The following is a 26,913-nucleotide window of genomic DNA, read 5'->3' on the forward strand; positions in this document are numbered from 1 at the left end:
AATGACAAAATTGTGATGATGCACAATTTTCTAATGTCAATTCTATTGATAATAATGTACTGATATTATATCAGTAGAAGCTACTGATCTGAACCTCAACCACTATTTGCCCTCAGATTATATTTGGTACACTAATGAGGTGAATACCAAGAAAATTAATTTCATTGGTCAGTCCGTCGGAGCCATGATTAAACCATTCTTATGGGCTGAATAACTTGATAGAATATGAAAGGCTGATAATGATAGAGTTGGAATAATACAATACAATATAAATTTATCGGTTTATATAATAATTAATGTACCGTAATTCCTGTAATAATAAGGATACTTGATAAATGAACAACTTTTATCCAAGTCTCTGCATACCATAGCCTACACTTCGTGAAAGTTATGCTTTTACTGCGCCACATGCCAAACCAATAATAGCGACCTTCGTTTGAATAGAATAGGAAAAGTAGAAAGAGTGAATAAACTGAGAGAGAAAATAAATGAGAGTTAAGGTTGGTAGCAGTACTTGAAGGGAAAAGACTAAGTGGATTCAGATCAAGGTGCAAGTAGCTCCTTCATCCCAGATACAGAGCTGTATGCTTTCAAACTCGATTCCAGAGTTGTGAATTCCATGCTATATTCTAAAGGATTGCGAAAATAGCAGATTTGAGAAGGATGGATGAATGTAAATTTTGTTTTAGAATATAAAGTGAGGAACCAAGAGCAGGAGATACAAGCAGCGAAAGTTAGAGAAGTCAACACGGTATTTTAATAAAATAAATTGGTCAGTTTTTCGTGATTTTTATTCACATTCCTCACACAACTTCTCATTAAGAATTTTCATATTCTTACTTTCTCATATTATTTTGATTATTATAAAGAAGCAGGTATTGGTAAATTCAAAATATTTTTGTAAAATTCCAATATAATCACTTCATGAGCTCAGTAGTTCAGAAGTGATGATGCGTCAAACATGTATTTCGTATCCTGTATATGTATAGTCCGATTCCCTTCTATACAAACAGGATTGAAACACGATCTTGTTTCTAGTCAGAAACTATAACAATATGAAGTATTTTTTGAATTGCCAAACCTGATAAGATGAAAACCCCACATCATAAATGATACGAAATATTATTTGGAATGAGACGAAATAATATTGATAGAAATTTTCTCAAAATTCAGTCATGAAACGTGAATTTTTTTAATTAAAATAATTGCAATATTTATAACAGGAATAGCCATTTACAGTGTGAATATCACATTTACAGTGTGAATATCACATTTACAGTGTGAATATCACATTTACAGTGTGAATATTGTCAAGATGCAGATTTTTGCCCCACTTGTTGGGTGACATTGTGTAAAGTGGTAAATTGTAAATCCTTTACAGGTGATGTGGTATTTTTGATATTTGTAAGAGCGGTTGCTGAAGTCCCTATTTTGCAAATGAATTCGCAAAAAGTTAAGGCCGTCCGGCTCACAAAATTGCTGGGTTCAAACCACAGCTCTAGCTCAGTGGTAGATGCATGAATTTTCCAAATACAATTAATCACCACAGGGTTCAATGACTGGTGATTAATAATTCTTACCGCTGCTTCCGTGAAGTTCTTGAAGAATACCAATAAGGAAATCAAAAAGACAGTTGATGACTGATTACCAGTAACCATGTATCCAATCGAGAATAATGAAGACCAACTATGGTTTTTTTCTAGTTGATTTTTAAAACGCTCGTCATGAATACAGGTATTCACCAATTTATCCTTCTGAAATTCCTTAGAACTTACAACGCCAGTTCTTGAAGTTCTCTGGATCCTTATATGATATAACTGGAACCTTACTAATATAATTATCAATATGTTTTTCTGGCGGACTAGTATGACTATCATCAAAGGATGATACGTACTGAATGCTCTTTATAAGATCAATATTAATTGATTCACTAATTTTATGTGCTGCAGAATATTTTTTTTTCTTGGTACCAAGACAGCTCAAACTGTATATCACGAGATGAATTAGGATATAATAAAAACTTCTATGATTTTGTATGCTGACATAAAATACAAAATATATTCCCATAAAATATTCTTATATCTATAATTTTCTTTGAATAAGTTCTTTTCTATAAATTGAATGATTATCACAAGGCTTAATAGCATTCACCATTGTGAGCTTTAAAAATGGACTTACGTGGACTTCAAGTCAATTCAGAATTCTACAACTTAAAACCTGTTCGGTCTGTAGATTTAACATGACATACTTCAATCAATGAGCAAATAATAATTAACCATACAATGATCTCAGGATTTTTTATGAGTTCATGCCGTGCATGGAAGTAAGCTTCCTACATAAATCAAATAAATTCATTAAACGTTCTTATAGACTATATGATAGCACTCAACACGTTGTGAATTTTTTAAACTTGAATTAATTTATATAGCGCTTTGATCAATTCCCCAATTTACTGTTAAAAGGCCTTTAAAAACGAGCTCGTTTGAACTAAACACTCACAGTAATGATGTTCTTGAAGGGCTTGTAGAGTAAATTAATTATTTCCAATAATTAATTAAGGTCCTTTTCATCTCTGCTGGGCTCGCGCGTGGTCCAGATTTCTTATAAATTTCTCTCAGTATTATAAATATATTATGGGAACCGATTACAATTAAGAACTCTTTAACAACACTGAGTTCACAGATAAATAAACATTAATTACAAATAGTTTACATTTAAAAAAGGGATTGGCTTGATGATTTTAAAATTTAATAGGAAGAAAGAACCCTAATTTCCATGTGCGTCCTCACAGATCGGGATCACAAGCCAAAGAGAAATGATTTTCAGAAAAATTTCATCTCTTCCTTGAACGATTTGTCAGCTTCCTTCTGATTAGCTTTCTAATTTTAGTAAGACTCAATACAATTGGTTACTTCAGATTCAGGGTTTCTTCAACTTTGTTATAGAAAGATAGATAAAAAGTTTTTATTTAAATAAATGGAGTGACTTAGATTATTCCAATAAATAAATCTCGATATATGATACTATCAAGTAGTGTACATTTAATTTTTTATATGAGCTTTGTGTACTCTTTGTTTTCATACTTTTCTTTAGATTGCAATAAATACTCATGCAGCAATAATAGTTGTCCCTATTTATTTACATAAACCTTCCCTAGTGTATATCTTCTTCTTCTCTATACTTATAAAAGGCTAAGCCCCGACAGACTGAAATCACACCACAGCCCAAACTACTGAGCCTAAAAGCTTGAAATTTTGCACGATTGTTTATGGTAGCCTGAAAACATCCACTAAGAAAGGATTTTCAGAAATTTTCCCCCCTGAGGGGAGCGGGGGCCCCCCCAAAATTTTGTACTTTTGAACCGCTCATTTCACAGCAAAGTCATGAGGAATTTTTTTGTTCAGCTGCGAAAAAAAAATTTGATCTATGCAGAAAAATCTCGATCAGGAACACAGGGGGGTCCAGGAGAGGGCATTTTTCGAAAATTTTGATGTAAAATCACACTACAGCTCAAACTAATTGTCCTACAGACTTGAAACTTTGCACAAATATTCTTCAAACATGCTAGACGCGCACTAAGAACGGATTTTGAGATATTTTGCCTCTAAGGGTTTCAAAGGATGGAAAAGGATCCTATTAAGTAAGGTTATGAACATGGTAAGGTGAGTGCCATATGGAAATGAGATAATTTATTTATTGACATGTGATATTCTAACATATGTTATAATCATTGGAAATAACCAAATAATATGATAGAAATCCAAAAAAGAACATCTGTTCTGTTATTGCTTTCTACCTGATTCCACTCAACCTCAATAATATTGTTCTGATAATTGATAAATATGTTTAATAATATTATAATTATTGATATAATAAAAGTATTGTTCCCTCATGATTACTATTAATTTGATCTATTCAAAATATAGATAGATTTTGTATAGTAACTCAAAACTACGGTTAATACATGTATCTTATCTTTGAACACAAAGCACAATCCTTGCTATGTTGTCATTCGTACAGAAGTTGATCTCATGCATTCTACGTTCATGGCCTTAGCAGGAGTGAATTAGTGTTGATTTGGTGAATTATTTTCAACTGATGCGTTTTGCAACATCATTGATGAATACTCGTTACTGCACAATTCGGTGATGATTGAGCTCCAACCTTTATGGCGTTATAATACCTGGTCTGATGGTCATATTAAGTAATGTCAAAAGGACATCGATCCAAGGCTGAAGGTTGAGATCCTCGCTCAATCCCCTTCTTAATATTCTTCATAATACACTAAATTATTTTGGAATATAATGATATGTCTTTTGTCTGATTGAGAGACATAACAGTAAAGACTAGCGAATGACAAAATTGTGATGTTGCACAATTTTCTAATGTCAATTCTATTGATAATAATGTACTGATATTATATCAGTAGAAGCTACTGATCTGAACCTCAACCACTATTTGGCCTCAGATTATATTTGGTACACAAATGAGGTGAATACCAAGAAAATTAATTTCATTGGTCAGTCCGTCGGAGCCATGATTAAACCATTCTTATGGGCTGAATAACTTGATAGAATATGAAAGGCTGATAATGATAGAGTTGGAATAATACAATACAATATAAATTTATCGGTTTATATAATAATTAATGTACCGTAATTCCTGTAATAATAAGGATACTTGATAAATGAACAACTTTTATCCATGTCTCTGCATACCATAGCCTACACTTCGTGAAAGTTATGCTTTTACTGCGCCACATGCCAAACCAATAATAGCGACCTTCGTTTGAATAGAATAGGAAAAGTAGAAAGAGTGAATAAACTGAGAGAGAAAATAAATGAGAGTTAAGGTTGGTAGCTGTACTTGAAGGGAAAAGACTAAGTGGATTCAGATCAAGGTGCAAGTAGCTCCTTCATCCCAGATACAGAGCTGTATGCTTTCAAACTCGATTCCAGAGTTGTGAATTCCATGCTATATTCTAAAGGATTGCGAAAATAGCAGATTTGAGAAGGATGGATGAATGTAAATTTTGTTTTAGAATATAAAGTGAGGAACCAAGAGCAGGAGATACAAGCAGCGAAAGTTAGAGAAGTCAACACGGTATTTTTATAAAATAAATTGGTCAGTTTTTAGTGATTTTTATTCACATTCCTCACACAACTCCTCAATAAGAATAATTTTCATATTCTTACTTTCTCATATTATTTTGATTATTATTATAAAGAAGCAGGTATTGGTAAATTCAAAATATTTTTGTAAAATTCCAATATAATCACTTCATCAGCTCAGTAGTTCAGAAGTGATGATGCGTCAAACATGTATTTCGTATCCTGTGTATGTAAAGTCCGATTCCCTTTTTACAAACAGGATTGAAACACTATCTTATTTCTAGTCAGAAACTATAACAATATTAAGTATTTTTTGAATTGCCAAACCTGATAAGATGAAAACCCTACATCATAAATGATACGAAATATTATTTGGAATGAGACGAAATAATATTGATAGAAATTTTCTCAAAATTCAGTCATGAAACGTGAATTTTTTGAATTAAAATAATTGCAATATTTATAACAGGAATAGCCATTTACAGTGTGAATATCACATTTACAGTGTGAATATCACATTATTCAATATAATTAATCATGCTGAAGTTTCATCCAAAAGTCTATAGGACTGCTAAAGTCTATAGCAAAATTCATAAGAATGTGACGAGTTTTGCGAAGATGACAGTCGTTGATGCTGCAATAAAAGATATTAACAACATTTATCAAGAAGAAGACAGTACTAATCTGCCTCCATCGTACCTTATGTGGGAGTGTGGTTAATCAGGTCCAGTCAATAAGAGTTGCTTGGTTCTGTTCTTGTCTTGCGGATTTAAAGGATTTAAAATCCTTATCGTAGAACGTATGGTTACTTTTTACTATTTTCTAAAATTAACAGAATAATCAGGATCACTCGTTTACTCACTAACTGGAGAGTGAGTGGGAGCCTGCAGCTTGCTACTTCTACTACATTCTGTAATAACTGAAATAATTATAATGTGGTTCACCACACTCCAACACAGCACACATCATTAGTTAAGATTAATGAGCAGTTTGTTTTGTAACATCTCTTATATGAATATAATAGTAATTACAATTTTAATGGGTAACTCCAACGAAGCAGAGAGAGAGACTGTTGCTCAACATCTGAAAGACGCATATATAATAAAATTCAACAAAGAAGGGAGTTTCTTTCTTTAGTAAATCGATTTGAACCAACTTACGAACTACACATAGAACTCTCTTACAGTTATTGATGCTGCAATGGAAGAGAAAAACCACATTCACCAAGCAGAAGACAGTGCCAATCTGCTTCCATTGAGGATTAATCAACAAGTAATTGGTTTATCATTAACTTGTGGTTTATATCTTGCATAATTCAGATTTTACACATTCGCAAATCAAAGCAGAAGTGAATGAGACCAGTTCTAACCCAATATAGTTAATGTTGAACTGTAGAAAGAGACTGTGGAATGGAGACAACAAAATTTGTATCTCATGTATTTGAATTATTATGTATGAAGCTGCAATTATTAATCATTTTTTATTATTATACATTTTTTTATTTTCAAACTTCTTTATTGTCCCATAAGTTTACGTAGCATGAAAATTTTACAAAATTATTATATTATACTTCAAAAACAATAAATCCCAAAGGCCCATTAGTTCTTATGGGACTATTCCCATCCAGCCCGGCCGAGCGAGTATGAATAGTCCCATTAGAATACAGGGGAATAATATATTCACTGTACCGGACACGTATACTGATACGGATATGTTAGAATCAGCCTCTTGGAAAGCTGCTTTTCCGACTTCGAAACCCCTCTCTTGGTCCCCCACACGTCTCCTCCCAACAAACAGATAAGAAAACAGTGCCCTGGAAATGAGAAAATTATCCATCTGTTCTACTTGTCAGTGCAGTTCTGTTTATCGAAATTTCACCTACATGGAAAATATTTTGATTTCCTTTCTTTTTTCAACATAATGAGTCCTATCTTATATAGTACAGCCTTTCAGAAATTTCAGAATGCTCCGTTTTTTTCATTCCAAAACCCAGGATTCAGAAACATGTAAAACCGTAGGGGTGACCATTGCATTGTATAATTCAGCTCGCTCAGAGTTATTACTATTAAATTAAGATTAGTTTTTACTGTTTTGGTCTGTAACCTTCATTATATTGCTGTGTATGTTTTGAATTATGGAATCACAACATTATTAATGTATTAATTCCGTTGCATTTTGTCTACTTTACTTGTAATTCTATGGAAATTAAATTACTGAATTTTTAAATTACGGATATGGATCATTACCGTTCTTTCTGATGAAACAATATTATCAATTGAATATTCAAAAATGTATTGTTTCCTAAGTAGTAGGGCTATATTCAGGCTATGACTATACTACAGTCATAGTATAAACTGTACCAGAGAAAACTCCTATAGTAATTCTGTGACTGTACTAAGAGTTTACTCAAGACTGGGGACAGGTGCCGCCCAATCAAGACCATGGATGCACACACCCCACCCTATATTTAGCGTCCCCCTATACCTAAGACGCCGTCTGCGTCCAAACCCCACACCCCTGTGGGCAAGCCTGACTCAATCAATTTGATACAGTGGCTAGTGGCATCACTGATGGGATATACTTCTTAGACCAATACTTTACTACCAATTTCCTCCTATCCAAGATAATAGTTCACTAGCATCAGAAACTGTTTTGAAATTACATAAACTTCAAGGTTTTTTCATAGATCTCCCAAAAGTTATTCATGATCATGATTATAATATAGAAATGGAAGATCAATTTCAATTGGTTTAAATTCAGTCTTAAATTTGAAACCTGACTCACAATTCATTGGAAGTTTCATTGCCCCCAGTGGAATTGTTTACAAAGTTCTTTGGAAATTCAATCATAATCGAATGAGATTGAAGAGGTTGGAAAGATTGTAGTAGAAGACGGAAACTGATAGCTGAAAAGATAGCATGAGAGAGACAACAGATAGAGTGAGCAAAGATCCAATTTGTTTACATGATAAGATCAGTGGAATCAGAGGGGAAAGTTATCCGAAAAAGTCGAGTTTCTGTAACTCCGCCCAGCCTTGAACAATGGAATAACAACGGTATAATAGCTAATAACAAACTAGTCTGCGCTACTCTGTCTTCTGAAACGATTATTAGAATAAATCAAGTGATAAGGGTTATTACGCTGGGCTGCGCGGATTAACACTCAGATGCGTTTCCACGTTCAACAATGAAATGCTTGCACGATAAATTGATCGAAATGATTTTTCATCAGTTTATCGGTGCTTATCTAACTCTCCGGATATGCTCAAAGATAAATTTGCAGCATATATGATGCTTTGAAAAAGCATCATTATGTTTTATAATCTGAAATTCCATGTGAATCTCTCCGTCAGATAAATTAGCTGATATATAAAATTTACTTAATAATTCTAATGATCTCACTAAATCGTAGAACTGTGCAACGGAATACCAATATCAAACATGAAGCTATTATGTATGCATTCACATTGATAATGATTAAAATATGTAAATGAGAAAATATGTTATTCAGTAGATAGACCTACCTACCCTACCCTACCTATCCTATAATATATGGTTAAGTGCAGAATTTGATAGCAAGTTTAGTTCTTCTTCATGTTTTCTACAGTTGAGGCCCCAATAATTTCAGACAGTACTTAAATCTGTTTTTCTATTCAAGTTCGTTAATCAATTCTCTTAATTATGAGGGGATATGTAAAATCGAAAAAAATGATTTTTGAAATCGAAAATGAGACAAGAAAGCGACAAAATGCTCAATAAACTATTCAGAGTACTCAAATATATGCGAATGGGTGAGGAAAGTTTGGGTAAACTCCAATCTGAGCTATTTTTATGGTAACAAATGCTGATTTTAGATCCCTCATCGTCAAATCAGAAAACTTACCCTTCCTGTCTCGAACATTACTTGATTACTTGCTAAGAGATTGAAAAGTGTAAAAAAATAGAATCTTTATAATAAAATATTTTTAAACTCAACACTCATATATATCTTTGGAAAATCGTTCAACAAAATCATGCACGTAATAAAATCTTCAGAAAATGCTAATCCTTTATTCCTGTTGACTCATCATAGGCCTATACTTTCTAAAACGTTTCTGAATAGAATAATATTGTAGTGATGAATGAATGAGTGCTTACGTTTGTTTGTGGCGAGAGATGGTCATCCTGTTGGCTAGCCCTGGCGCTGGCTTAGTGGTGGGGATGTTGGGGGGTGGTGGGGAGGGGACCCACGTCCTGCGGGCCCTCAGCTTCAGGCAAAGCACGTTCATCTCGACTCTCTCACTCACATCCTGCACGCCCTGCAAATCAATCACCAATATTCATATTTAGAAATTTAAAATACTTTATTAAAATCTTGCTCTCTGTAGCGTAAATCATATTGGAAAATTTCAATTGAAAACACTTATCATTAAAAATGGATTAGAATACTTCTACAGAATCATCATCTTCTTACAAGGATTAGGCTCTATTGGCCTGTACCGGCATTCATTTCTCTCTTGGTCTTCCTATGCCTCGCTTTCCTTCGGGTTTGTACTCCCATGCTAATATTGGGAGCCTATTGGATGGCATTCTGAATAAATGAGTAGACCAATTAGTCTATAGAAAAAAATCATATTTTCGATTGCAGAAAGTTGACTAAATTCGAGATGGAATCATTCATTAAGAGTTCTCATAGAGTATCGAAGATATTCAATAAATCTCAGATCTAGTAACCGTTATCTCCAAAACAGGACAGTGTCACTAGATGATTGCTTGAGAAGCAGAGAGTGAAGTGAATCTTATATTTTAAACTCTCTGATGAGAAGTGGTTTTCCAAGGATTTAGTTTTTCAACTTCTATTCTCAATTGATTTTACAGACATGTGGCTGTCGAATGTAGTAGAATTTGTTGAATGCGATATCGATAGAAAACATCTATTCCTTCTATTGGATGTGCATTTTGTAATGAATAAAAAAACAGTACAATAGTGAGATATGTAAACAAGAGAGATTCTTCGATCAAAACTCACAAGTCATTCAATACAACTTATAAGTTCAATTCAATGAAATTGTATTGATCAGAATCAGTGTGATTTGTTTTCGAATGCTTTGGATAAATTGATTTTTGGAGCAGCCTGAATGAAAGATAACGTATGGTTGAAATTTTTAGGTAATATCCAAAGAGTAGGATTCCCAGCACAGTAGGGTGTAGGTATCCTACCTTATTTCCATATTATTCTTCTTAACGATGGATAGCCATGATTGGGGATTTGAATGAAACATGTTTGATTATGTACATTTGATTGTTCCTATTACATCTTATATCAACAAGAGTGGGTTCTTCATTGCAGAGCAGACATGACATCAACAATACCTTCTAGCCATTAAAAATCAATCTTATAGCTCAAACAGTAGAAATAATCTGCAGTCATTCTATGATATCAACGGAATGTAGGCCCTCCAACACCGATCAGAAAGTGTAAACATCAACTACACCTTCCAGCGATTAGCAGTCACCGTTCCTGGCCATTGCAAGTTGCATTGCGATACAGTTCCCACGTTATTTGTATTGCGTCTATCTGAATAACAGTATTTCTTATCAGCGCACAGTTCCTGTTGGGTAGCCTATAGGTAGTTAGCATAGATACAATATTGTATCCAAGTATGCTGAGCTATATATGCAGGTATTTCATCAATAACAACGTTGGTGAATGGTAAACTAGAAAATGGAGCGGTGTAGAGTGGATGCATGTTCGCAGCTTGTATCGAGTGGTGTCCGACGCAGCTGTTCGTCCTTGCCACCAACAAACCTATTTAGAAACCACCGTGTGAATACAAATACAGTACTACATGGATGGATATCTGTGGTGCGACCTCAGATTCTCAGCTGGTATCTTGTACCTATTATTGTTGTGGGCGTATCAGCACCAGCATTGAGCAGTGAGCAGCGCGCGCTATCAACCGTGATTGGAACACGTGATGCATTGCGTTGAGCTGCGCTGACGCGTCACAACCGGTTCGATGCGTCTCAGACAGCAAGTCTAGATCGACTATTACGTTGCCTACGATTACTGATGCGGTTAGGACGGGCGTTCAATGAAAACATCTATCTTGGTAGATGATGAAAACGTATATCATCATAGTACTAGTCTTCGATGGAATTTATTGTTTCCAATGCTAAGCAACACAGTAATAGGCTATCATCATATCATTGCTAGATAGAATTTATTGTTTCTAATGATTGGTAACTCGTGATACGGAATTCTCATTCCAAATTCATGGGTGGAAGAAAAATTGTATGTAGGTCTGCTGCACTAGATTTAATACTATTAAAGTTTGAGGACCGATGAAGTCAACATTATTATAACAAGTGGGGTCGTCAGAAGCAAGCTGTAGAACAATAAAAGAAACGCATTGATTCAAATCGCATGAATTTTCCTCAGATTTATTCCACTTAATTCCAGTAAGAGTGGAAGAGTAGCCTACTTAGGTGCATGTCAGTGACACTAAAGTTATATTTTTATCAAAGCAATTAGTAGAGTACATGAGGATACGACATCAAGTATTGTGTATAACATCATTTGAAGTTCAATAAATCAGGTAATCTTCAAAGCGTTCCTAACCGCCCTCTCCACATATAAAACAATAAGAATAGATTTTATAGCGATAATCACATTTAGAGCATGAAGAAATTACTGTATTGTTTTATTTGTATATTGACATTTTTTGCTGGACATGCCTCTCGATACCAAGGCCTACATAAAGGTGAGATCAGAACGAGTAGGCATGAGTAGGCCTGAGGCAGATGTGTTTTGGCAGGAATGATGATGAGAGAATGATGAATCAACCTATATTCTACATCTTTATCCAGTTTCGAACCAGCAGGAATTGGTTTTGAATAATATAATTATTATTAAACGAAAATCCCAATTAAATGCTGTAAATCACCCCAAAGACTTTTGCTACTGCAAATATTGACAACAGGGTAAACAGCTACATGGAAATTCGATGAGCGCTACTATTCAAAAATTATTAGTCAGCCCAGGAACATAAATTGTCAGTAGTTGGTGGAGCTGGCCTCAAGCAGTCACCCTACCAACAGGAGTAACCTACCAAAACCACTTCACTTATCTAACATAAGCGACTAATTCAGTTATAAAAAATGTCTCTCACCACTTTTCCAATAATAATTCATTTGTTTTCGTCCCACTTTGTTGTAATGAGCTGGTTTTCGTGCGTCATACTTCTACTTCTACTATTATTAAGTGATAGTAGGTATTGGTCATATGGAGGCCGAAAGTGATTGATGGCTACGGCTTCGGACTTGTAAACCGATTTCGAGCCGGAAAAGTCTCATTTTCGGCCCTAGGTGCGAAATATACTATTAGAGATGAGTTTGAGTAACTGCAATTATATTTGAAATAAATGTAATTAAGTCGTTGAAATCAAAAATGCAGCAAGAAACGGAGGATATAACTGCTGGAGGAAACGATGCGGCAAAGAATGCGAATGGGGGAGAATGAACGTCTTTAGATGTTATATTCAAAAGTATGCGATTACTGAAGGCATGAGGGCAGTTGGCGTGAATCCGGTGACGGCCACCGCCAACAGTGGCTACTGGCAACAGAACTGCTTCTTACTGCTCACTACATATTCGCCGCTTTTTGCTCAACAACAAACAATGTTGTGTAAATGTTTCCATTAGAATTCAAGTTCAAGTTCATATTCGTATAAGACAGGCCAATAGCTGCAAGCAAATCTTAACGCAGCTATAGTGAGAACAATTGATATCATTGAAGGATAGTGTTGAACTAAAATGAGAATTATGTTCAACTTAAAAAAAGTTATCCACGAATATAATGTTGAATAAGCGAATCAAGTATCAATTCTACAACTTGTGTTGAACTTGAATTATAATAGAGCGGAAGTGCTTATTCCAAGTATTTGCTAGTCATCATCTTCACTTCAGGGATTAGGTTTATTAATGAACCTGTTCCGGTACCCATCTCTTTCTTGGTCTCCCTACATCTCTTTTTCCTGTAGGTCTATAGTTTTGGACTACAACGGGAATTCTTCCAGGTGGCATTCTATCCAAATGACTGCACCAGTTGCGTCTATTTTGAATAATTCTTTCATGTAGAGGAGCAACCAATAAACCCTGTCTTATATCAGTGTTTCTTATTCTATCAACTCTAGTGCAGCCAAATACACTCCTTAGAAACCTCATTTCTGCAGCTTGAATTCGACTGTTCATTCTACGTGTGTGAATCCAATTCTCACTTCCATATAGGAGAGTCGGAACTGCAATGGTATTATAGAACTTTATTCTGGTTTCTTGTCTTGATTTATTTTTGAGGTTTCTATGTATAGTACCACATATTTTCTGAAACTTTGAAATTTTATTGTATACATCAATATCTGTATCATATGTTACATCATTACCAAGATAGTTGAAATTTTTGAATGCCATTGATTTGGTTTTTATAACTGATATTCTCAAATTGTAATTTTCAGCAACTCTGTCCAACATGAAAACTGATTTTTGTAAGGAATCTTCATTTCTCTGAATTATTACTAAGTCGTCTGCATACATAATTGAATTTACAAAACTATGGGTTGAGAGCTGTAAACCTGAGTCCACTAAAGTTTTCCATGTGCGTAACATGTCGTCAACATAAATATTAAATAAAGTCGGCGATATACAACAACCTTGTCTAACCCCTTTGTTTATGCCAATGGCATCAGTCAAACCCCCCTTTACTTGCAGACGAATTGTAGTATCCATGTAGAGGCTCTGTAGAGATTGAATGATATGTTTGGGATATCCTCTTGATTCAAGAATTGACCATAACATGCCGCGATTAACTGAATCAAAAGCCTAGAAGTAATATTTTCTAGAAGTAATATTTCAGTTATTATTTTCAGTCTATTATTGACTATTTGTGCATATACTTTGTATGTTGCATCCAAAAGACTAATACCTCTGTAATTTTGAGGGTCTGATCTATTTCCTTTTTTGAATAAGGATATCACCTTAGACTGCAACCATTCTTTGGGAACTTGGTGTCTCTCCCAACACATATTGAAAAAGTGTAGAACTCTAAGGTGCAAAAGTATTCCACCATACTGTAGCAGCTCCATATTTATCCCATTCAAACCAGGTGCCTTTCGATTTTTCTTACTTTTTAGGGCATCTGACAGCTCTTCTAACGTGATTGGATCAACACAGCAATTCTCACAGATTATCTCAGCCCTATTTGGCTCTACATCTTCACACCAAAGCTCTTTGTAATGTTTGATCCATTCATCTGTACCAATGCAATCGACTTCCACATTGTCTCTTTGGCTCTTATTCAAGGCTTTCATAACTTTGTAAGCCAACGATTGTCTCCCATGTACATCGTGTTCAATAGTTGTTATAAATCTATTCCATGATTCTTGATGAGCTTTTTTCACAATTCTTGAGGCCTTATTCCTAGCAATCCGATAAATGATCTTGTTACGTTCTGTCTGACATCCCAAGTATCTCCTATATGTTTCATTTTTCTCTTCAATTGCTTTCTCTATCTCTTCTGTCCATATCTTTAATCCCTTCCTACTCCTATATCTCATTCTGCAACCAACAGCTTCATTTGCACTCTTTACCATTATATTCTTTATATTCGTCCATTCCGTTTCAATATCTTCTTCTGTTGGGGTATTCTGGATGTAAGAATTCATACGCTGCTGATAGAGATGCCTGATACTCTCTTCCTCTAACAGATACACTTTGAAAACTTCATTTCCATGGGTTGCGTTTGTTTCCTTTGTCTTTTTGGTTTTCTTCCATCGTGTATACAAATCAATTTTACCAACAACCAAATAGTGATCTGAGAATACATCAAAACCACGGAACACATTCACATCTGTTATCTGTTTTGCTATTTTTTGATTAGCTATCATGTAATCTATCAAAGATCTTGTTCCACGTGCTGCCCATGTGAACTTATGTATTTCTTTTTTACGGAAGAAAGTATTCATGATTTTTAGTTGATTGAAAGTGGCAAATTCTCTAAGGCTCTCCCCGTTTCTGTTTTTTACATTCTCGCCAAAAGTTCCTACCACATTGTTAATAGGTTCTACTCCAACTCTTGCATTCAGATCACCCATGATAATAATTTCATATTTCTTATTATATATTTTTTTGCTAGTCTTGCATTTAAATCATAACGTTATACCCTACCCTCAAAGATGTGATATTCATTCTGTACAATTCCGATTGAAAAAAATGTGTGAATTTTTCAACACGGAGACCGTGAAATGAAATATCGATTCATGGAAAGGTTCCAAATTGAAACGTTGTGCGGTGTGACTCAAACCATTGTCATGACATAATGTTTTGGGTTAAATTTATTCAAGCAGATGGATACTTAAGAAAATTGACTCTTCATTTGAGAGTAAGTGTGGAAGTTGATTTAGAAGAAACAAAAATTGAATACAGATTTACAATCTATTTCCTTTTATAACTATCAGAAGGTTTTGAAATAGCAGCTACGCTATTATAATGAATAACAGCTACGCTATAGGAATGAATACTGTATTAAAATTGGCCTGTCTATTGAAAAATCAAACATGCAGAAAAACTGCATAAAAGTGCCACAGAGCATCCCGATTATTCCCACGTGATCGTTTTTCTAGTAAAAAACTGCGCTTTCCCGTGAAGACACCACGTGACGAATTTGATGGGCGTGACGTTATGCCGCCGCCGCCAAGGGAACGTGTCCTGCGAGGGGCCAACGATGACTTGCCGCATCCCGCAACGAAAGCGAAAAAGAACAAAAACGCCATGTTTGCTCAGGAAGCGAGCAAAAGGTGAGGAGCGATGAAAAAGTGAGGGCGAAGGTAGTGGTGGAGGGCTGTCTGGAATGTTTTTTCAGATTGGGTGGAAATTGCATTCCGACCGAGGAAAATCGTTGGAAACGAGTAGGAGAGGTTGAGGTTGATGCCATCGTGCATTCAAGTATATCAGGAGCTCCATTGCATAGCTCAAAACGAGATATAAATGCATTGTGTACTACACAATGCATTTATTTCAATGTGTACTATCTTGCAAAAACGCTTGAAGTAGCCAACAAAGTTTACAGATATCATAACAATACGAAAAGCGTGCTCTCTCTATTTTCACTATCTCTGATTACATCAGCCAGCCAGTATTCTCAACAATGATTATTCCGCAATCAACTTCCAGAGATATTTTGTATAATATCTTTTGTAAATATCATAGTTCCAGAGGTAAGTAAAGATAAGTAATAAAGTGGCACTGGAAAGTCATATCGGACATTAGTTGTCAGTCACTGGCTAATTCTTCTAGTCTTGAAAAGACTAGGTTATGAAGGGATCAGTTTTCAATGTTCATAACTTGAATTTCTTTTCCTTCATCTTGAACCTTAATCTAACTGTGCCTTATTTTTCCGTTTCGAGTGGAAATGCCACTTATGACATCAAGCATCCCCACATAATATTGTGATTGTGACATCTCATTTCAAGCTCGATAATTTGATTTCTCATTTCAATATCAATTGGTCAAGTATTCATAAACAATGTTATCTCTATCAACATTACCGTACTCTAATTACTCCTGTAGAGAGGCTGAATCATTGGAACCAATGAACAGACTGTTAAAAGCTTCAATACTACAATATCACTTTTCTGTAGATCGGAATCCCACTCAAATTGTAGGCTCATCATTACTCTTATTATCATTCACAAAACTAGAGGTCATGTAATTATCATCTCAGCAGATAGAAGAAACGTTTACAATAAAACGAAGGTCACCTTCGTTACTATTTGTAGAGAAAAATACAACAATAATATCTGGAAATTACAATAAAAATCTATCATTATTATGTAATGGATTAGTCTTAATACATTTGAATGGATCGTGTCTATTAATGCCAATCGCTGATCAAATATTGTCCATCAAAATACCAAACCAGACTATTCATCAAGTTGGTCGTTACTCAATGACAATGTTTCCAGGGAGATCTTTCACGAATAATTTGGCGGTAGGTGAGTGGCGAGGGCGAGGAGTGTCTACAATCGGACAATCGTTTTATCTGAATCGATAGTTTCTCCAGTCACGAATTTCGATATATATTATTATATCGACGACGTTGATCTTTTGACAGCGTGGCTCTTCAATAGAGAGAGCTGTTGCTACAATTTGCAGAATATAACATAGACTGAAGATTGACATAAAGCTCGTGTCCAAGAGTCCAATCTAGATTGCCTCTTTTACTGTACCATCTAAGTAGGAGCAGAATCGCTCCCGTTGATCATTATGTAAATAAAACAGTGATGACTTTCAAGCTTCATGCCTTATTTGAAGAAAACTACTGTAATAAAACGAATGATAGGACCTATACATACATTTAATTGTATGTAAATTGAGTAATATTGTTCATTATTATAAACTAGAATCTGAGCTAGCTCTATAAAAAAACCTACATAGATGGGGAAATTTTCTTTCAAACTAATCTAACTCCCAAACCCCGAATGCTCTAATTTTGTGCTGATTTGAATAGGATTTCACTGTCTACATCAAATTGTGTTACGTGGTTGAGCATCATTGCTGTGTGGATGTGTATAGTGAATGTGTGGATTAGAGGCCTCTCTCATTGATCAAAGCCATTCTTCTCAGCCACCAATTGTTTCCCATCAATTAAGTAGCCAAGGTCGGACACGAACACGACTCGGCAACCTTTGCTTAGTGCTGCCGACTCACATACTCATCCCGAGCTTCTTCAGTTGGTAAAAGACTCGAAAATAACTGATGTATGGATATAATTTTTACTGGATAGTAAATTTTGTTGTGGTTTTCAGATTTCTGGGTTCGGGGTTGATCTGAGTTTTTGATATTAAGTTTGTAATGAAACAACTATTGAACTATTCATTTACTGTATCTATTTATCAAATTTCAGATCATAGACTGTATGAGAGATATATTCGTGTGCTACTAATAGTCAATAAAATCAATGTCTTATATGCATAAGAAAATTTGTTTGATGTGACCTGTGCTATATTTTGCAAGCTCCTGTTATTTTCTCGACTTTTCAATACATACTTGTTAATATCATGGACAGTATTTTAAAGAGTTTTGGCTGGATAAAATTGAATTGTTTAATTAATTATATGTCTTGTTGGTGGAAATTTGAACACGAGGGCAATTTAGTTGAGAAATGTGTTCTCAAGAAAAGCATTTGACATTAGTAGCCTACAGTTAGTAACAAAATCAAATGAATTAAATTATTATTCAAATATGGATAAACTGGAAACTGGATAGACTAGATCAATGTAATAGATAATCCAGAGATCTTGCTGAGCAAACCACTACGATTTATATGAAACCCGTCCCAAATCAATAGTTTAAATCGCTCTGTATTTGAATGTAAATGTGCATCTGATTCATAAGTATTATTTACTTCAATATTTATGTTCAGGCCTACCCCATTTACTTCTCCCTGCTTTCTGCCATGCACATAGCCTAGTGCAGAACTTCCTGGTCCTGGTCTAAACAGTGGATATAAATTGTACACCATTCAACCACCCATAAATATTCAGTAGCCTCTTATCTATCCAATAATTTCCTGTAGAATATACGGAGAGAAAGTATACTATGCTTATAAGTACGTTTAGCATTATCACCATTGAGGTACAAACTATCATTAACGCAGCATACAAGTGAGTGCACTGTAAATTCATCGCATTCTACTGTTGAAGCCTAAACAAATTAATTCCGTACTGCTACTTGCATTCTCCTCTTCACGGAATACCATATTCATTGGTGTGTTTTGCAAGTACAGTAGTAGATAGAGGATAATCGTGTTTTTACTCTTTTTGAACAAGCTTGGCAAAAAATATACTGAAAATAAAATAAAAAATAAGAATTGTACCAGTATACGGAACAATCATCAGATTTGAAGACTTTGATTTATTTTGTAATGGTCAATCACTCTCTCTCTCTCACTCACTCCTATGAGGTCGCTGAGGCAATCACTATAACTATAAACATATAATACCGTAAAAATTGTCATAAACAGTCAGGTTGTTCCACTAGCATAAAGATTACATAAGACAATTGGTTGGAACTGTTGCTAGAAGCATGATTATCCGTTATCACAAGAGACAAGGCACAAGACACTCAATTAAACTTGCCTGTTGGACTAGTTTCAGATAGAGAGCTACTCATCAGCTCCACAGAAGGTCACATTTTAATAGAAGTCGAAGACAACAGAAACTCCATAATGAAACGGTGCATCTTCACGCTAACGTCTCAGATTGCCTGTCTGAAAATGCACTGAATTAACTACCAGCCTGCTCTATATATTTTGCCTATTAGATGTCTTTTTTGCATCCGTATAAAGGACAATCCCGTTAAGAGTGGCGCTATGTACTTGCATTAGAATGGCCAATTTAATTCACTAGAACGGTAAATGAACAGTTTCGGTAATAAACTGTAGAATCATATTTAAAAATAAAGTTATCCACTTCTATTTACGAGGTACGTTTATTCAAACATATCTTCACATAGTCATACAAAACATCTGAATGGAGTTTGGGAGATTAGATAAAAATAATATATTCACAACAGTAAAAGTAGATGGACCTAATCATCTTTTGAATTGAATAAAATTAATTAATCAATCTAATTTATGGTGAAAATTATTGAACCATCATTATAATCCATCTTGGAATTATAATACAGATTATAAAAACATAGGCTAGCCTACTGCTTGTTTTTTGGCATTGCTGTATTCATCCTTCTCTTGAAATAAGGTACGATACAGGAAGAGGCCTGGAGAAATGCAAAGACTAGACTTCACATCATTGGTATATCATTGCAGGTCCGAATGGAGCACACTTTTTAAATTATTGGTTATCTAAATTTTTAGTAGAGATAGTACGTAATCAGACAAAATCATTCTGATTTAATTCAGATCATTCATTCTGTAGTAGCACAGAAGAAGTTCGCTACTTGCTAATGGACCTAATCGGAGAGACAAGGAAAATTTGACTAAAATTGCGAAGATGAGGAAATATCACTGGAGAAAGAAAGAATTGAAAATGTTGAAAATTTTATCTACTTGGGGCAGAAGATTGGAAAAGGCAGTCAATGGGGAGAGATCACCCGTGAGAGTTGCGTAGGGCTGGTCGATGTTCAATCGATTCAAGTACTGTTTCGATCAAAAATTGACATGAGTAGGAAGAGAAAATTATTCCAAATGTGCGTCATACCGGTAATATTGTACGGTTGTGAGACTTGGACAATGAATGAAAAATTGATAAAGAAGCTTAGAACTACTGTGAGAGCGATGGAAAGGATGATGATTGGGATGACAAGGAAGGACAGGGAAAGAAATACATGGGTCAGGAATGAGACGAAAATTGACGACATTGGCAGAACGACATTGTTAGAAAGGAAATAGTTCATTGGTAGAAAAGGCTGGCCATATAGTTCGAACAAGAGACTAAAGATGGAAAAGAGGATTATTGGACTGGTACCCACGAACAAGGAAAAGGAGCAGAGGAAGACCAAATTACCGATGGGACGAGGAGTTCCGACGAGTATGCGGCGGAGCAACCTGACAGAGAGTCGCACAACAATAAAGACAGGAGTGGGAGAGGATGAAAAACGTCTTCAAGGAGGTCTGGCTCTACAGGGAATGAACGGAGGACACTCAATTAATCCTAAAAATAGGATACCCCAGCAGCTGCTGAATTGCCAATAATGATAACATTAAAATATGTATGCAAAATGTAAATAATTTGTAAATTTGTGCAATAAAAGGGTTATTTATTTATTTATTTTATTTCATTCATTCTGATCAGACATTCAGCCAATAATAATAGGTGTATAGCTCACTCATCAATATTAAGTTTTTCCTTTAAAGTAACAGTTTTGCACCTTTTTACTATCTTACACCAATATGATTACAAGTGTTGCAAAAAGCTCTTCAGAACATAGCCGGAGTTCATAAATTCGAATCAACTATAAATTTGAATCTGAATAGCTAATTGGTACGAGTATGATTCTCACAGTTGAATCGTGGTTTCATGAGGAGGGATACAAGAAAAACTTTCAAATCTGAACTGGTGAAACGAGCAACTGGTGAACAGAAAAAGACATTTCAAAAGGATTATAATAATATTTCTGTTAATCGTATTTCTGTCACAGTTACAGCAATAATGAACAGCCTATTAACGAGCAAGAGAAAAGGTAGACGACGAGTGCAATAAAAAATACAACATTCAAAAGAGAAAACTCAATTTGTTGACCGACGTGCGAACTTTGGTCCTCCGTTGGCGGTCACTCAATGACCTTAGATACTCACTTACCGTTTACCACACAGATTTCATTGGTGACATCTACTAATACTACTACTATACCTACTACTCTACAACAACTCTTACTTTCCATAATATACTACCAGAGGATGCTAACAAGCCGCTTCTCACCACTCAAATCATTTGACCTCACTCTTGACAGCAGTTCATCGCTAAAATTGATGTAACATTAACGAAGATTCTTGTTTGTAAACAAACGCCCAACAAGAGACTAGGAGGTTGAATAGTATGAAGGTTGAAGCAGGCAAGTATTTAACGATTTATTGCCTATAGACATCTACAGCAAAAAATATATTCACACATTACTCATGTTATTTTACAAAGCATTATCTATTATTATTTCATTTCACAGTTTCAGCTCAAAATTATTCCTGTAACTCATTCTGAATTCAAAATGTTACTGAACTGAAAAGATTTTTATCCACATTCAGAGCAGTAAGTTATCTTACTAAAAGTAGGCAATTCTAGAAACTGAATTTACCTCCCCACTTTTCTCTGCAAGTAAATTAGAAAATCACTGAACCATAATTCCAACAATATCTCCAAATACTCCAATATAATTTAATTAGCAATATTGGAGCCTACAATAAGAATTACAGTCGGAGTAATATTGATGAACCAAAAAATAGTTTTTTCTTTTGATATTTACAATACAATTTTTATATAATAAAAATCAAGTTATAACATTTATTCCAGGGGTGCCCACAGAAACGCAGAATGCGTCCTTGAAAATCTTGGTGGCGGTGGTGGGGGTCCTCAAAATTAAATCTCATTCCTGAAAAAGGTCAACTGTGAACAGTTCATTACGTCCGAAAGAATTCACCATTCATCATTGAATATGCAATACTATTAGGCCTACACTCTTTTAGGGTAATAACATGGAAAATCAGGATGGCTCAATTGTTGCGAATATAAAACTAACTCATCGACCTTGTAATTTCAAGGAATCAAGTTCATCCAAAATCCAGTGATATTGTGGTTCATCGTTTATATAAAAGTGATACATGTTTTGTGTGATACAGACGTTACACAGCACACTTACACAGTAAAGAAACTTGAATTCTGTTTTTTCTAACAATTCAACAGCTTGAAGAAATTTCTTTTGAACAGTTACAAAATTGCATGAAAATGCCTATATAGTTGCAGCGATATTGAATCCAGTACGGTATAATCATAATATGGTAGTATGCTGAACCTGAATAAGAAAAGCGGAAGAAAGGTTGGGCAGAGAGCTGGGATCGGATCGGATAGAATGTGGATGGCCAGCTTGATTGAGGCTGGTTTGAAAACAGGCCTAAGCAACCGAGGGCTATAACTGGTCTCTGTATAAAACACCGCACCATTTTTATTCACATGTTAATCCTTTTCTTCTGGTGCATCAGCAATCCACCCTACACTCCACGCCTCTCTCCCAAACTGGACGAGCTCATTGTGTTATCATTATAATGACGCTTTATGAGACCAGCTCACGTTTTCGGATACAGTTATTCGAGCTGAGTTTGGATGCGCTTCTTTTCTATGGAAAAATCAGCTCTTGTCTGGAACTGAAGCATCGATTGTCGATCACTGGTAAATGACGGGCGTGCATTACATTAAAGCATCCATGCACTCACTGGCTGAACGCTTGGTCATGTTTACTAATAAAACATTCTCGGCTCGCCGTTTGATAAAGAGAAAAAACATTCTATAAATATACAAATAATCTAAGCCACAACACTGAGAATAAGTGGATGTTTAATTAATAAATAAAGTATCTGTTCAACACTGGATGTGTAGTTTGACTATATTTTCTATTTTCATAATCCATCTTTTCAAATTGAGAAAACTCACACTAAAACTGTTTCAATTCACCGAACTCTCTGTACACTTGCTAATCGTAAAATAAGCACTGCAATAAAAATAAGTCTATCTTTCATCATCAGAAGTAAGATGAAGACATAATTTTCTCAAGTATCAACAGGGCATTCCTCTTCAAAAATGCTACATATTTTTCAAAGATCTGTAAAGATCTGTTATTTATTTATTAGGTCAGCACAAACAATACAAATATTATTATTAATAAGATTGATCTCACCAACAAAGCTTGCCAGTAGGCTAAGTGAATGAAATTCCATTAAATAAACGACTTCCTTCCGACTTTGAGAAAATAAAATCTTACTTTTCTTGAAATTTCAACTCAAGAGCAACATTGGGGTAATATTGCGAACAATTTGTAGATGTAGTTTCATTTTTTAAATTAAACTTGAGCACGGTTTCAAAGTAGATTCTAACAAACATAATGAGAAAACAGTTACTAGTGGTCCTAGGAGGAAGTTCAAGCGAGTAATAAAATGAGAGAGTTCTTGTTTGAGAGTGTTTGAACGCTAACCACATGCTCTTGCGTGTTGTAGTTAGAGTAGGTCCAACTATGATAATATAGCCTACCGGTCCTGAAGTATCAGTAACAGTGTAATACCTTTCATTCATTTAATGTAAAAAGTAATCCAGTTATAATGAGCAATGACTCTTCTCTTCAGGCTGACCTGGATTATTATGTAAAACAAAGACCAAATCAAAGGCCGGTTTTAATGCATCTGGAGTGGTGCTTATTACCAGTCATAAACAATGACTAAGCTTTTCAAGTTTGCATTTCAGCAGATTTAGCTCTTCTTAAGTCATAAAATTGAAGATTATCCAGGTTCGTTCAACGGCTGTACCTGGCAATTTTGTATCCTTATTCTATCCATCTGCTCAATTAGCTCTAGCTGAGCAGAAGCAATAAGCTTTTAAAAATCATTTACAAGGATTTAATTTATGGATTACGGTATTGAACGAAAATATTAATTATTTGACAGGAAAGTTATATTTTTCATTGATAGGAAGATGGGTTCGAAATAAGTTACATAGGTGAGTTTTATACTGTCTTGCATAACTAATAATATTCACTTAATTGTGAATTAAACAACATTACTAACTGTTTATACTAACTAAACCAAAGATTTGCCCTTCACGTGTTGGATTCATTTTTATTTTCATAAGCATTATATACATGGAGTTGAAAATGGAAACTAGATGGTGGTGCAATACGCAGCCTCATGGTTTTTCTAAAGAACTTTGTGCTTGATAGATTATTAAATAAGGCGGAGAAAATTTTGAGCAAAGCAAGCGGCGCTTCAAGCTTTGTGTTAGTAATGAATGAATAATGCTCTGTCAAATGTGTCATTCTCAAATATTGGACCATTTCTATCAAGATGAAAGAAGCGGTTTCCTTGCAGTCATGCTCTTCACTGCAGATGACTCTACCCTTCGATTTACCATGCATTACAATAGAATTCATTCTTTCCTTAGCGGTTCAACCAAAACATTACTTCACAGAAATGAACACCCATCAAATAACTTGAGAATATAGATATATCTAGTATCGTACATAGAATTTCAATAAGCAAATATCGTAAATTACTGAGTGAAATGTTTTTTAATGGAACTATTTCGAATCGGCCACCGGTATTTTGAAGAAGAGGATCTTCAAATTTTTAAGGATGACTAGAATAGTATTGTAGGATGGAACAGCATTAGGGTGGTAAAATAACATAAAAACTTCACAGTCGTTTATATACCGTAGTTATCACAAAGTGGTTTATTGGATTACTTAATACTAGCAGGTGATCCGTGCTCAGCTAGGGTCTAATTAGAAACTTGACAAACTGAAAACTTGAACTAATGAAGTCTTTAACCTTAAATCCTTGAACTAAAGAAGGGTTTAAAATGGGCTCATAACCATCCTCGGTAAATTAAGAATCTATATGCAAAATTTCAAGATAATCAGTTCAGAAGTTCAGACGTGATGATGCGTCATTCGTGAATTTCCTATCCCCTACATGTATAAGCCGATTCTTTCCTTTATTATAGAGAATGTGAAATAAATAAATTAGAAGACTATAGGCTAGTGAGATTTACTTCAAAATGTTAGCATTCTTATACCAACTCTTTCCATTCAATTGATGCTGAAATTTCCAAGGGTACCGTATATCTCACTATCTATACCGTATAGCTAGTTCACGAAAGTTGTGGTACGATAAAAATGAAAGCCACAAGCTGTTATCAGAGTAGATACGTTTTATCATCATTTAAATTTACAAAAACTGACTCACCAAATGTATTCCTTTGATACTATGTTTATTAAAAGGATTCGTGGAAAACACAAACGTTATTTCAGATCACATAGTCGCGAACACAAACGCGTAAAGCGAGCAGAACTTGAGAGTAGTGATAAGAAAGAGCGTGGTTCTAACGGTGGACTAACCTCAAAGGCAGGTTCCGACAAGACTGACTTCAACTTGAGCCAGTGAGCCAGCAGAGCAGACGGCGCGTAGACCTGCCGCTTTGGCACGTTACTCCCACCACCTCTACCCTTCAACACTGCAGTCTACAAGTAGAGCTGAATATTGACTGCGGAATGCTATTAATAGTCATAATTAAATTAGTAGCCTAATTATAGAAAATAGCTAGTAACTTTGTAACATTTTAAAAATAAATAAGACTTTATTGAAAAAGGATAGCCTACTTGAGAATGACATGAATGTCGAAAAGAAACCTGAGAGATAGTTGTGTTTAATTTAAAAATATTACAAGGGTAACAGTTGTTTTCTAAGAGAAAATTGTTGAGGGTATAGGGTATTGCCGTATTGTCAAGACAATTTATTGTAATTTCTAAATTGTTTTAATTCGTACAGGAAGTCACGTCGCACTTGTATTGAGTCTTCTCTCAGTGCTGTATTGTGTCTTGCACTTGTATTGTCTTCTCTCAGTTTTGTGTTGACGGCTGTAGGCAATAAATTCGATTATTATTTATATTTTTCATGAATTTTTGAGCAATGGTTATATTTTTACTGTACTTCACAAATGATGGGGCATAATAGCAAATTCTGCAACATAATATGTCTCAACTAGACTCTTGATACTTCAATGTGATGGGAATGAGGTGAAGATATTAGGAAAACAGGAGAAACTGAGGCAGAACCTGAATCTTAATAAGCAGTATGGTAGGTACTGAACTCATGTAGTCAGGAAACTGAGGTGAGAATGAAGAGACAACAGATAAAACTGAGGCACAGAACATGGACATTATTAAGCAGTATGATACTGAACTCAGATAGTCAGGAGACTGAGATGAAAATGTAGAGAAAGCAGATGAAACCAGAACATGGACCCAAATTTCATAAGCAGTAGATGTAACAGCTATTAAATTAAAAATTTGAGAGGAAAGTTTTTGTTTGAAACTAATGTATCACTCAAACTCAAAGTAAAAATTTGTTAATTCAGGGAAAAAATAGATTAAATTATTCTGTTAAGAATATGTTTATAAGAGATTTAATTCAATAAGGGAGTTTTGAAAGATTGTAATTCATCGTAGGATTGAAACGTTGGGAATAGAGTTGGAATAGGGTTCATTCCCTTTCAAAT

The 26,913-nt window shown here is 34.9% G+C and overlaps 1 protein-coding gene across 3 annotated transcripts in view; it reads right to left on the minus strand.

Annotated features, from left to right (window-relative positions):
• LOC111048077 (protein cordon-bleu) overlaps nt 1-25,778 on the minus strand; it is a 195,312-nt gene extending 169,534 nt beyond the window's left edge. Inside the window, exons 1-2 of one of the 3 annotated variants that reach the window (XM_039424350.1) lie at nt 25,602-25,778; nt 9,248-9,408 (exon numbers count right to left, since the gene is read on the minus strand). In XM_039424350.1, coding sequence (XP_039280284.1) covers nt 9,248-9,378 — 131 coding nt within the window. In that variant the 5' untranslated portion in view covers nt 9,379-9,408; nt 25,602-25,778. The remainder of the gene's footprint in view (nt 1-9,247; nt 9,409-25,601) is intronic. The other 2 variants (XM_039424349.1, XM_039424357.1) reach the window with 2 other exon arrangements.
• Between the last annotated feature and the right edge of the window lie 1,135 nt (nt 25,779-26,913).

The sequence above is a fragment of the Nilaparvata lugens genome, chromosome 3, assembly GCF_014356525.2.
Source record: "Nilaparvata lugens isolate BPH chromosome 3, ASM1435652v1, whole genome shotgun sequence".
Taxonomy (NCBI): domain Eukaryota; kingdom Metazoa; phylum Arthropoda; class Insecta; order Hemiptera; family Delphacidae; genus Nilaparvata; species Nilaparvata lugens.